At 33.1% G+C, this 12,483-nt stretch overlaps 1 protein-coding gene across 3 annotated transcripts; it reads left to right on the top strand.

Annotated features, from left to right (window-relative positions):
• Positions 1–854: 854 nt before the first annotated feature.
• Positions 855–5,081, top strand: LOC133675731 (serine/arginine-rich splicing factor RS40-like). Of its 3 annotated transcripts, none has more exons than XM_062097193.1 (6): positions 855–995; positions 1,581–1,691; positions 3,226–3,338; positions 3,446–3,681; positions 3,932–4,618; positions 4,710–5,081. In XM_062097193.1, the coding sequence occupies exons 2-6, from the start codon at positions 1,586–1,588 to the stop codon at positions 4,732–4,734; spliced, it is 1,167 nt and encodes a 388-aa protein (XP_061953177.1). In that variant the 5' UTR covers positions 855–995; positions 1,581–1,585; the 3' UTR covers positions 4,735–5,081. The 3 variants fall into 3 exon arrangements, with proteins under 3 accessions (XP_061953177.1, XP_061953178.1, XP_061953179.1); XM_062097194.1 differs by having other exon boundaries at positions 873–995; positions 1,585–1,691; XM_062097195.1 differs by lacking the exon at positions 855–995 and adding an exon at positions 2,698–3,033.
• The last annotated feature ends 7,402 nt before the right edge of the window (positions 5,082–12,483 follow it).

The following is a 12,483-nucleotide window of genomic DNA, read 5'->3' as shown; positions in this document are numbered from 1 at the left end:
TTTGGTTCCTTTCTTTAACTTCACCATTCGTTAATAAATTAGTCTAAATTGACCTACAATTTGATTTAATAAAAACTAAATAAAAATATGAAAAAAAGCACGTAAACCATCCACATGTCTTTTAAAGGGATTCACAATGTATTTTGCTTTATATATTAGGATCTAAGTATATTTTGTAGCAAGAAAACCCAATGTATTTTTACCTTCTAATCTATCATAGCTAGTCTGTTGTATCATCTTAAATAATACATAAAAAAAATTATATCTAGCCTTTTACAAAACATTTCTAAATAATAAAAATCAATAATGGATAAATGATCAAGGATATATTTATAATAACTAAACTTAATTTAATGTAAGAAAACTAAAAACTTAGAGTTTAATTAGAGTTAATTTTTAATTAAAATAAATTAGATATTATTCTAGTAAAACTTGATTGATTGATTCAAGTTCTTAGTAATTTAGTTGACTCAATAAAAACTAATAATTTTAATATAAAAAATGTATTTTAAAGAATAAAACAATAAAATTTTAATAAAATAATTGACCAATAACTCTTAAGTTATCTCCATAATTTAATGAGCCAGTTACTTTCTTGGATCAATTTCCGATTGAGTTTAAAAGAAAAAAGAAAAAAAAAAGAAAAGAGTTTCACAACTATCCTCATGTTTAAAACAAAAAAGAAAAGAAAGAAATATCTAATACGGGATCATAATATATTGTATCCTAATTTTGCACGTGAGGGATTATTTATTTTCTTAGATTTGTCAAAACTTCTAGGACCTACTTTTCAATTAACAAAAACAATAAGGACCATTTTGCTAAAAATCAAACTCATTATATCTTTCTCCGCCTATTTATCACACTCGCAAGCTTTCTTCGTTATGAAAGAAAAAATATCTCTTTCACAGACAAAAACGCTGTTGTTTGGTTGACTCTTTCAAACTAGGGTTTCAATCAAAGCTTCATTTCGACAAAATCGCCGATTTCAACAGGTAATCAAAATCAAATCAATCAATTATTTACCGTTGGTTACCCAGAAAGCGCGAGAAAATGTTTATTTTTCTTGGTTTCTTGGAAACTTGGCTTAAAATTTGGTCTTTTTTTCTGCACGCGGTAGATCTGGTTGTCATTATTGTAGATCTGTTATTTAGGGTTTGATCTTTTGGATCTGATTATGATTTGTTATCTATTTTCTTGTTGATTGTTGAGTATCATAAATTTTGGTACTTTTTCTTAGGGTTTGTTGAAGAACCCTAGTTAAGTCTGAAACAGCCTTTGAAACTCGTTGAAAATGTGTGATTTCCAAAAAAAAATCCAGACTTTATATTTGAAAATGGAGACCCATAATTTCTTAGGTGGTTAAAGGCATGGTTATCCTACAAAATAATGAAATAAACTTAAAAGTTGTAGTGTTTGGGAATAAAAATTGACTTTATCAATGTTTTGCAAGGAACCCATTAGAAATTAATGATGTTAGAGTTATAATATGTTGTTTATTGGAGCATAAGTTTGCTATAGCATTTGATTGAAGTGATTGTGTAGTATTTATCTCATATATGTGAAATGTCCGTGGCCAGGCAGAATGAGGCCTATCTTTTGTGGGAACTTTGAGTATGATGCAAGACAGACTGAGCTGGAACGGCTTTTCAAACGATACGGGAGAGTTGAACGAGTGGATATGAAGTCTGGTAAGCTTATGTTCTTTCCTCACTGGCTATTAAGTCTGTAAAGTTGTTTCCATTAGCTTTTGTCGTGGCCTTTTTTCCACAAAAGGTTTATTATTTGGCTAGTTATTTTACAGTTTTTGATGTTTATAGTAAAATTGATAACTGTGGGAATTGTGAAGGTTATTTGTGTTATATAAAGAGATCTTTTTATTTAAGTGCAATGAAGAAAATGTTTTTTCCCCTTTGGACTAAAATTGAATGATGAATTCTTGGGTGAAGTATTGAGAAGGTTTTATTTAAATGTTTTTTAAATATGAAAAAAATAAACTTATAATATAATTGAATTGATGCTATGCTGGTATTAGTTGATATAGCATATGATTCTGTTCCACTCGAATGGAAAAAAGACATGTCAGGGCAGCTCGAGAAGTTGTAGAGGTAGACATGGTGCTAATGAAGTTAACTCTTGTCACTGCTGTTATTTTTGATGTGAGCAAAGACGTCAACAGAACCATTACTGAATTACTTACCATGTATGGTAGGGTAAGAGATGGTTGGCATCCATCTGCCAGAGGTTTCAATTTTTATCATCAAAATAATTGATTTGTATCTTTGCAGACAAAGCATATTTAATCTTAAAATAAGCTAATAAGAGAATAATGTTTTAAGGCATCTCCACTGGTTGTGGAAAACATCATTTAAAAATTATGCATGCACCGTTCTGGAACAAATCGGCAAGTCCTACAACAACCATCCAAGTCAGTGGGGGTCAGGCTCCTAAGCTTACGAGTGGCACTTTCCCTTCATACCAGTAGTGCAACAGCATGATTGAGACATTCGTCAGCCTGCACTTTCCCTTCATACCAGTAGTGCAACAGCATGATTGAGACATTTGTCAGCCTATGGACTCACTGGAAGCCGTCATCCTTTGTTGAGTTTTAGTGGGGGTTACAGGATTTATTAATGAAAAAAGACCAGCATTTTTTTGAAGCATAAACCCCCATACTCAACATTTTCTTTGGCGCAGGATTGTCTTGGAAAATCCATACTCTCCCCGGCTAATGGATGGCTGTTCAGAATTCTGTTCCTTTCCTGTGATAAGCATCTTCTTGTTTTCAAGAAGAGTCACTCTCATCCGCAATGGCAGAACCATGCCAATTTTCCTCAGACACCATTGCCTTTAATTTCTCATGACTTTTGCCCAGCCTTCAATTCCAGACATGTTTCAACATTGAAACATTGTCAACCTCACAGCAGAGGCAGCAGAATAGATGGAGAAGGCACTCTATTTTCATTGACCCACCATGAGACATCCACATTTGGATTCTAGTTCCTTGACATCACTTAGTTCATCTCACACAAGGTCGGTTGCTACTTCTACTGGTCACTTAGTTTATAGATTTCAGGAAGGTTGCCAAATTTTATTCAAGGGTTGGGGTTTAGCTGGTTTGTGCGCTGCTGAAGAAGAAATTCCATCTGATTATGAAAGAATCCTTTCAGGGAACATGGCAGTATTATATTTTACTGAGTGTCTTTTTGCTGTACTTGGATACAGGATTTGCTTTTATCTATATGGAAGATGAGAGAGATGCTGAGGATGCTATTCGAGGACTTGATCGTGTAGAATTTGGTCGCAAGGGCCGCAGACTTCGTGTTGAATGGACAAAGGTAACATGTTACGATTCTCATGGATGTATTTTTTGCCTTTTCCTCTATGTGCTCAAGTTATGCATCTTTCATGAACTGACTTGCTGTAATTGTTACTAATTTTGTAGCAAGAACGTGGGATTAGAAGGCCTGGTGGCACATCAAGAAGATCAACTAATACAAGGCCTTCTAAGACGCTATTTGTTATCAATTTTGATCCACATCATACAAGGACCAAGGATTTGGAGAGGCACTTTGAACCTTATGGGAGGATAGTGAGCGTAAGGATAAGAAGAAATTTTGCATTTGTTCAGTATGAAGCACAAGAGGATGCCACCAAAGCACTGGACGCCACAAACTTAAGGTTAATTTTCCTTTTATATTCGTGAACTTCTCTTATCCTGTTTCTTTTGTAAATGGTGCTTTTCCTATTCATAAACTTCTCTTACCCTGTTTCTCAGCAGTGTAACCACACTTTTCCTGTCAAACTGTTCAAAACCACACTGACCACCAGCCATCCAGAGTTCTTGGGTTGGATATGCAGTGGATCCTTCTGATTTCTTGTTCAAATGCAGCAGCTCACTTGCTGATTTGTACTTTTGTTTTTTATGCAGCAAGCTGCTGGATCGAGTGATTTCAGTGGAATATGCAGTTCGAGATGATGATGAAAGGAAAGATGGATACAGTCCTGATAGAAGTCGTGATAGGTCACCAGATAGGCGAGGACATGATAGGAGGCGCTCTCCAAGTCCTTACCGGAGAGAGAGGGGAAGCCCTGATTATGGCCGTGGCCCTAGTCCATATCGCAAGGAGAGGGGTAGCCCAGATTATGGTCGTCGCCGCAGCCCTAGCCCCTATAGGAGAGATAGGGCTAGCCCTGACTATGGCCGGGGCACAAGCCGTAGTCCTTATAGGAGAGAGAGGGCTGGCAGTGATCATGGCCATGGCCCCAGCCGTAGTCCTTACCGCAGGGACAAGGCTAGTCCTGTCAATGGTCATGGCCCCAGTGATAGTCCTTATCAAAGGGAAGAAAGGATTAGCCCTGAAAATGGTCGTGGTCCAAGCCGTAGTCCATATCGAAGAGAAAGGTCTAACCAAGGCCATGGTCGTGGTTCCAGCCGTAGTCCATATGGAAGAGAAAGGCCTAACCCAGACAATGGACGTGGTTCCAGCCGAAGCCCCACTGAAAGAGATGGAGATAGCCCTGAAAATGGTCAACTAAGAAGCCCGAGCTCCATTCCTGATGAGAGGGACAGTCCAAATGGAGGAGCTGAAAGCCCCATGCGGGAGAGATACCGCAGGTTTGTTTCTTGATACTGAGCTTTTGATTTCCTGATCTAATGTATCTTTCCCGCATGTTTTTTATTACTCAATATTCTTACAATGTTGCAGCCAATCACCCCCAGCTGATGAATGATGCTTGATCCTGATGGGTCTGAAGCGTCCTCTCCTTGCTTCTTTCGGTTTGTCATTTTGGTGAAACTAGGTTGACAATCTCCGTATAAGCCTGCCCGCCTTTTCTATCTCAACTATTGCAGCAGGCGACATGCAACATGTAATGCGGGGTCCAGTTTGTAGTCTTATGCTTTCAAATTCTATGTGGAAACTCGGTGTACGCTTGTTGCTGGTTTTATGAACTAGATAGAAACCATTTATGCTAGACTTGTTGCTTGTGCCTTTACTTCGATGGCTTATGTTGTATGGTTGTGTGGATGCGTTTTCACCTTGAAGTTATGCAAATGTCATCTACCGATTTTGCTTGAATGTGTCTGTTCCCCACGGCACAGGGCATGTTATTGGGTTATGAAGGACCTAAGCTGGTAGTCTTTGTTGTTTTCCCCCTTGTGATACGATGGAAATGATCGCGTGGTTTGCCTGTCCATATTGCACCCTCGAATATCAAGGCCCATGAACTATGCCCTTGAATTTGTCAACTCTGGTCCTAGAATAGTAGGATAGCTAGAGGTATCCATCTGACTATGCCCCTCGAATTGAGGCTGGGTTGGTTTATGTGGTGGGCATTTGATTGTGTGAAGTCCCAAATCCCTTCTCTGAATCACTGGCTTTTCTTAAAATAAGCTTGCGTCTATTTATTTTTGTGTTTCTTTGAGGTTAATTATTTTTTTGTGTTTTCTATCAATATCTAAATATTAAAAATAATTTTTTTAAAATAAAAAAATATTAACAAAATATACTTTTAAAAACAATAATTATTACATTCCTGAACCCCTAAAATCTGTATGTTTTTTTATCCCAGATGAATGATCAGGCTCTCCTCATCCATTTTTAAAACATAAGAGAGAGAGAAGATTTGGCCCAGATTAACTTTGGGTCTTCACTTGTCTCTGATTTGATCCCATACTTGAGCTCAGTTTATCTGCAGTAGTCCTTGATCATGATATTCTTTTCAGCAGAAGGCCGACGTAGTCCTCTAATATGGGCTAATGGCCTGTGAAGAATTGGTCCTCATCCAGGCCACAGTTGCTGCTGTACCAAGAATTCGTGCTGGCGTGCCTTTCCGAATCCTAATTATGTAGTGTTTTAAACCTATAAATGTAGAGAGATGAGAGTTTTTTCTCTCGTAATCTTGTCATGCGATTACGTTGTTAATTCCATGCGACTATTCCAAGATAAAGAAAATGCCTGCCTGCCTGCCTACTAAACCTAAAGAGATACCAAATGTCAATGTTCCAACTGTTTTTGGCCAAGATTTTGCCCTCCCATCATGAGCTGTTTCTACGATTAATACAGCTTTGCATGCCATTTGAGCAATCAATAACATCGCTGCCATCTTGAGACTACGGAAAAGACCATCTGACTGTGAAGACTCAAAGTTTGCATGTGCAAGGAACCCTAAAACGTGGGCAATAATACTTAATTGCAAATCTCCATCCAAAAAGTAAAGAGTAACTATCAACAAAGCAAGTTGCTTCCACCGCAAATCTTCCTATTTTTTTAATGAAGATGATCGATGCAAGCTGCTGCTCTTATCTCTTTCCTTTCCCCCGCTAAGAGTAATCTTGCTCTTCTTGGGCAAAAGCTTCCCCTCATGGACTGTTGCCTAATTTTTCCCGACCGTTCAAAAGTTGCCCGCAACTTGTCATTTTGGGCCCCACGAACACTTGTTTGGAAGCTAATCCATTCAAACTCTTCTTTCAGTCTCTCATGGCATGTGATTCCCAACCACCACTTCTTAGTTCTTACTACTAACATTATCTTTCTCCTTCCCTCTTCATTTCATGGTATCGTGTGGATGAAAGTGGAGAAGAAAAAGTGATTTGATCTTAAGTAGTTTCTAAGAAAGAAATGAATTTTAAGAATATGATTTTTTCAAGTAAACTAAATATCATTTCAGAAGTTCAATTATATATATATATATATTTAAAAGACAGTTCATAAAAGTTTACTAACGAGCCGACTAAGTTTTTATTCAATAAAAACTTATTTGATCCAATCGTACCGCTTAATTTATTAAAGGATATTCCAAATGAGTATTTTAACTCAATGTTTTTTTTATTTGAATAATAAATAAATTAAAACTGTAATTGAATACCCAATTAAATTGAATAACTATTTAGAACAAGTATTTATACATTTTAAATGCAAAAAAATCATATTTTTATAAGAAATGGAATCTAATCAACATCCACAACAAGCACATATCCTCCTAATATAACATCATGGGATTCAGATCAATCAACAATATCCAATTTATTATGAAAGTGGTGATCTACCTAGATATGATTATGGAAGTTGGGTGCACACCACTTTCCAGGAAGAGCAAGTGAGAACATTACCCTTTTCAGGTGCAAATCACTATATGGATAAAATGCTTGACACCCCAAGTAGGCTGTCACATTAAAGGAGACATTTATAATTGGACCCCACATCTCGGCTCATGACCGTCGGATCAACTACTTGACAGACACTTGTCAAGATCTTAAGCATCTCTCCCTCGTGTCTCCCATCGACCAGTATTGGAGTTCTTGGTATTCCCATTCATGTTACGTCACCGCCATACACGTTTCGATTTCTTACAGATACAGACTCTCATCACATTCCTGCTTTCGAAAAAAGAAAATGGTGACACTCTCTCGTTGCAAATTGCAGTTTTTTAATCCATTTTGTTAGATATTTGCTCTTAAAAAAAGGTTGATAAAGGTAGATATTTGAAGACATGCCTGAATTCTATGAATTAAATTTATCACTTTCTCTCGTCATGCTTTGTTTATAATTTGAAAAATAAAATTCTCACATATCATCTAATTTTTATGAGAATGATTTGCTTTTTATTAGATTATAAAATCAAAAATGTACTAATGGAGGATACCCACTTAAAAAAAAATTACAAACTTAAATGTGTGATGTCATTAAAAGTGTTTTTCTTTTAAAATATAAATTAATTTTTTTATATTAACATATTAAAATCATTAAAAAAACATCAATTTTATATTTTTTCAAGTATAACATACTCTTAAAATACATACAAAAACAAAAGTTAGGCAATCTTAAATTCCCACTTAATATTAAAAAATAACAAATGTTAGTGCAGTTAATTAGAGCAGCAAAGGAATTAATAAATTTGAAAACTCAGAATCTCAGCCCACAGAATACACTAACTTTTATGGCATGAAAATCCGAGTGGGATTCCATGCGATGGACGAATTGATACTAATTGTCCCCAGCAGCCATTCAAAGTTGTCGACCTTGGAAATTGATGAGCAAGAATATTATGTTCCGTAAAAGCTATTCGAGCAATTCATGGATGGCGTACGTTTTTGAAAAGAATAATAAAAAGAAAAAAAAATGCATCAAATATATTAAAGAATTATTCAGTTTTTATTCTCGATGAATAGTAACATAATGTTCCAAAATCTAAAATATATAAATAAAAGGTTATTTAGTATTTAAAAGGAAGATTTTTTTTTTAAATCTAAAAAACTCCAGACATATAATAGAAGTTAAAGTACTTACAAAAATAGTTGTAACCCAATTTAAAGATCCTTCAATGACAAAGTCAGTATATTTATAGAGAAAATATTAGATGATTTAGGGCAATATTTTATTTAAAAGAGCTTTAAATTTAAGGAATAAAGATATTTGTTCTTCAATTTTAAATTGATATATATATATATATATATATATATATATATATATCTTAAGAGATAAAAAATTTTGATCTTTTATTTGGATGATTCAAAGAGTATTTATACCTCCAGAATCTTATAATTTCAGAGAAAGAAAGGATTTAAATGTTTTTTGTTTTTGGCAACATTAATAAGAGTTAAATATCTCTTACATATCATTAATGAGATAATAAATATGATAAATCCTTTAAGAGATCTTATGTACATCTAGAAGTATAGACATGATGATTTATCATGTATTTAATATTTATATTGTAGAGGATCGTCCACAATTAAGTATATAGCCTTAAAATTGAGTAATGTCCAAGTTCTTTCAGTTTAGTATTTATAAAAATCTTAATTAATTATAAAGTTAACTCATCGCAATGAATTATAAAAGCTTAATCAATTTTTAATAGAACATTAAAAAATATCCAAATAATATAAAAGTTAATTTGATCTAGGTATATTAATGACATCATGCTAATCTTCCAAGTCCCAGAAGATGAATCTCTTGCTTGATAAAGAGAGAAAACATTTTAACAGTCTCCCTGGCAACTTGGAATTTATTTCATGCGACTAGTTTAGGGTAATATTATTATAAAATATTTTCTATCTTTTGAATGAAAAGCAAAGTGGTCGATCGTCAGCATCTTTTAAATTTCAAGAGCATATATATATATATATATATATATATATATATATATATATATTGATCTCTTCCTTTTTGTACACCTTTTATTCCATTCACTTTCTAAAGAATGCTGATAAATCTTCTTCTTTGTTGAAAATTTAGCACCTTAAGAGCAACACGTCTATGATGGGAGTTGAATAGGAAGCACACAGCCCATTAATGTTGATCGATTGAGTCAATGCTTTTTCAAAATAAAAAGTATAATTTGACCATGTTTAATTAATTTGGTTACTAGTTTAAACAAGTAGAACTAGAAAAGTTGGATCCATGGTGGATTTAGGGGTGTAAGCATAGTCATAATCGCCTTAGAGATTGTGTGTGTGTCTGTGTGTGTTTTGAGAATATGGTTTGGGGATAATGAATAACTCCCCCTTTAATATTTAACTTTATATGATAAATGTAATGTGTTGTAATTTAATTTTTGATCTCTTGTTTTTTTTATAAATATTTTCAACATACAAAAAACATAAAAATATGTTCTTGATATATTTACATTATTTTTAATATTTTCATCGTCGTCTCAAAATGATTCAAATTTCAATTTTTTTTCAATGCGTTTAGTTTTTAATGTGTTATTTTTAAAAAATTTTATTTTTCTCATTGAGTTGGTGTTGATTTTTTTTTAAATCAAAATACAAGAAAATAAGAAAATGAAAAAAATGAAAACAAATTTGGATAAAGATACCAAAATGAAAATGAAAAAAATAAGGGATTAAAGTGAATTTAGGCTATTTGGTGGACAAAGCATGTAGGAAAGAAAACAAAATTTTTCACCTATCAAAAGGTGTTTATCTCATATAAAAAAGAGAGGGGAGGCCATTAAAAAAAAAAAAACACTCTCCAGGTTACACACTTTCTCTCCCAAAACACATATAAAAAAACCCCTAGACATATTACACCTCAACTTGGTGAAAAATGCCTCATTCCCCCTCCAGTTCTGCCCATAACAACAATAACAACTAACAAAAAACACTATTGAGCCAAAAGAAAAAAATACACTACCAAGGACAAGCCACTATAAGCAACTCCCTTATCAGCCACAACCTTCTCTATTGTGACCTTCTCAGCCACAAAACACAACTTCCATCGTCAATTTTCCTTTACTCGCAACAACCCTCTCTAAAGAATTCATTAAACTTAAAATCAACAACACCGCCAACAACCAACAACAACAAGAAAACAACCCACCATCAAGGATCCAACCATTTCAGCCCGAACCTCACCATGACCAACGACTTCTTCCATCGTGGATCCACCCTTCTCCAGCCACCAATGAACATACCTACCTCCAACCATTTCCTTTTTTATTTTTGGCAATAGCAACATTAATAACCCTTGATGAAGAAAGAGGATTAGTAGAGAGAAACAAATCTAAAAAGAAGAAAAAAAAGATAAACCAATTGTTTTTATGGATTTTTTTAGTTTTGCACGTGACGGTACCCCTCACCACTAGTACAAACATGAAGAAGAAAATGAGAGCTGCGCTATTCACCCATTCTTGTCTTCATTGGTGACAACACGTGGTCCAATGCACCGCTAATGGCAATAGTGTGTGAAACCCACACGCCACCACTGTTCTTGCAACTTAAAAGCTTCCCAACATTGTTCTTGAGTTCCAATGACTTCCCCATATTATTTTGTGAATTTCAAGATGTTCATTTGCAGATGTTTTATATGTGTTTCATTTTTTAAATTTTGAGCATGTTTTGTTTTAAAAAACATGTAATTGTGAGGTGCGTAAGTAAAATTTAGTAAAAAAGAAGACTATATGTGTGTTGTATTTTCTTTTTTCTTATTATCACTTATTTTCATTTTGTTATAGAATAGATAAAAATATATATATATATATATATATATATATAAATGAATTAGAATTTTTTTTTAATTGCATATGGCCAACAATCCAAAAAAAATAATTTAAGCATTTATTTTAAAAATATAAAATACTTTTGCATGGATACAAATTTGTAAAATTCCAAAGAATTTTGACCTACATTTCAAAAATATCAAAACAATTTTTTTAAAACATATAGGATTATGAACTTATACATAAGACATAATCATGTTATTCAATAAATAAACCATTTATTTTTATATTGATACTAGAATGGTTAGGTTTTTAACCTGATAAGATAAATATCTCTTTATTGAGGAAGACTTTTCTTCAAACTTAAACAAATCAGCAATTAGAAAACACAATATTTTACCTCAAGTAAGGCGTATTATGGATGCTAATATATTTTCTTTACGCAATCAGTCCCTATACCCAAACTCTAAGACTCGTTAGGGTTTTTAGTAACCAAAATATTAGATGTTGACTCCTATCATTTTTTTTCTATTGATAAATGACAAGAATGGGTAAACAGAAAAAAGTTGTTTGGTTAACAATTGATCTTAAAAAACATAGATGGTTAAGAAAGAAATGTTACAAGAGGAAAATTTTTTTGATTTGTACATAATGTTTTTTAAAATTTTAATTTATTTTTCTTTTCTTTTTTCTACAAATAATCTTTGAGATTCCAAATATATATTATACATTATTTTTTACTATACTTAACCTATACTTTTATTTAAGTTTTATTAAATCTTTACCATTATACATCTACTAAACATCCTTAAAACTTAATCTTTCAATTATTATTTACACCAGTCACTAGAATTTCATGCCATGGTTTTTTTTATTAATAAAAAAAACTCGATTTTCAACATATTTTCCCTAAAACATTCAAAAATTTTTTTGTATACATTGGCATACCCATCAATGACTTCAAATAACCCAAAAGGCCTAAAATCCATAATTAATCTGAAATTAAAAAACTTTCTGATACCAAGTGATACAAACCTCGTGATCACATGGTCATGCAACCCGCATCAAAGATGATAACTTTTTCAAGAAAGCTGAATAATTAGGTTTGGCTAAACCTTGACCCTAAGTTAACTTGTAACTAAGAACAAGAGGTATTGAATGATTGCGAATGATGCCATAAGATCAGTTATATATTGATAAGTTGGATTTACTCTTTGTTTTAAAAAAAAGAAGAAGGTGTCAGTTTAAGTAAAATTGAATTTTATTAATGTTTAAAAGCTACATGTGTGAATGATATTTTTAATTTTTACAGAACTAATTAGAAATATTCTTCATTTAATTTACATGTTAGTTGTGCTTTTCAAAAATCCTTAAAAATATGTTTATAAAAAAATATTTCAAATATTCTTCTTGATATTCAAACTTCAAAAGAAGGAAGAACAGTGTTTGAAAAAAGAAAAGGCAACAAAAGTAGGAAACAATATTTTTCATTTTTAATGAAAAGGAGAGACAGATAGCTGTCAGCAAATCAACTCCAGT

The sequence above is a fragment of the Populus nigra genome, chromosome 16 (genome assembly GCF_951802175.1).
Source record: "Populus nigra chromosome 16, ddPopNigr1.1, whole genome shotgun sequence".
Classification (NCBI taxonomy): Eukaryota; Viridiplantae; Streptophyta; class Magnoliopsida; order Malpighiales; family Salicaceae; genus Populus; species Populus nigra.
Note: the sequence above shows the minus strand (reverse complement) of the source record. Positions and strands in the feature narration are given on the sequence as shown.

Excerpts from the sequence above, each read along its gene's own strand:
- LOC133675731 (XM_062097193.1), top strand. The coding sequence starts at position 1,586 with ATGAGGCCTATCTTTTGTGGGAACTTTGAGTATGATGCAAGACAGACT. Across the intron at positions 3,339-3,445 it reads TTCGTGTTGAATGGACAAAG|CAAGAACGTGGGATTAGAAG; the intron begins GTAACATGTTAC and ends CTAATTTTGTAG. Across the intron at positions 3,682-3,931 it reads CTGGACGCCACAAACTTAAG|CAAGCTGCTGGATCGAGTGA; the intron begins GTTAATTTTCCT and ends TTTTTTATGCAG.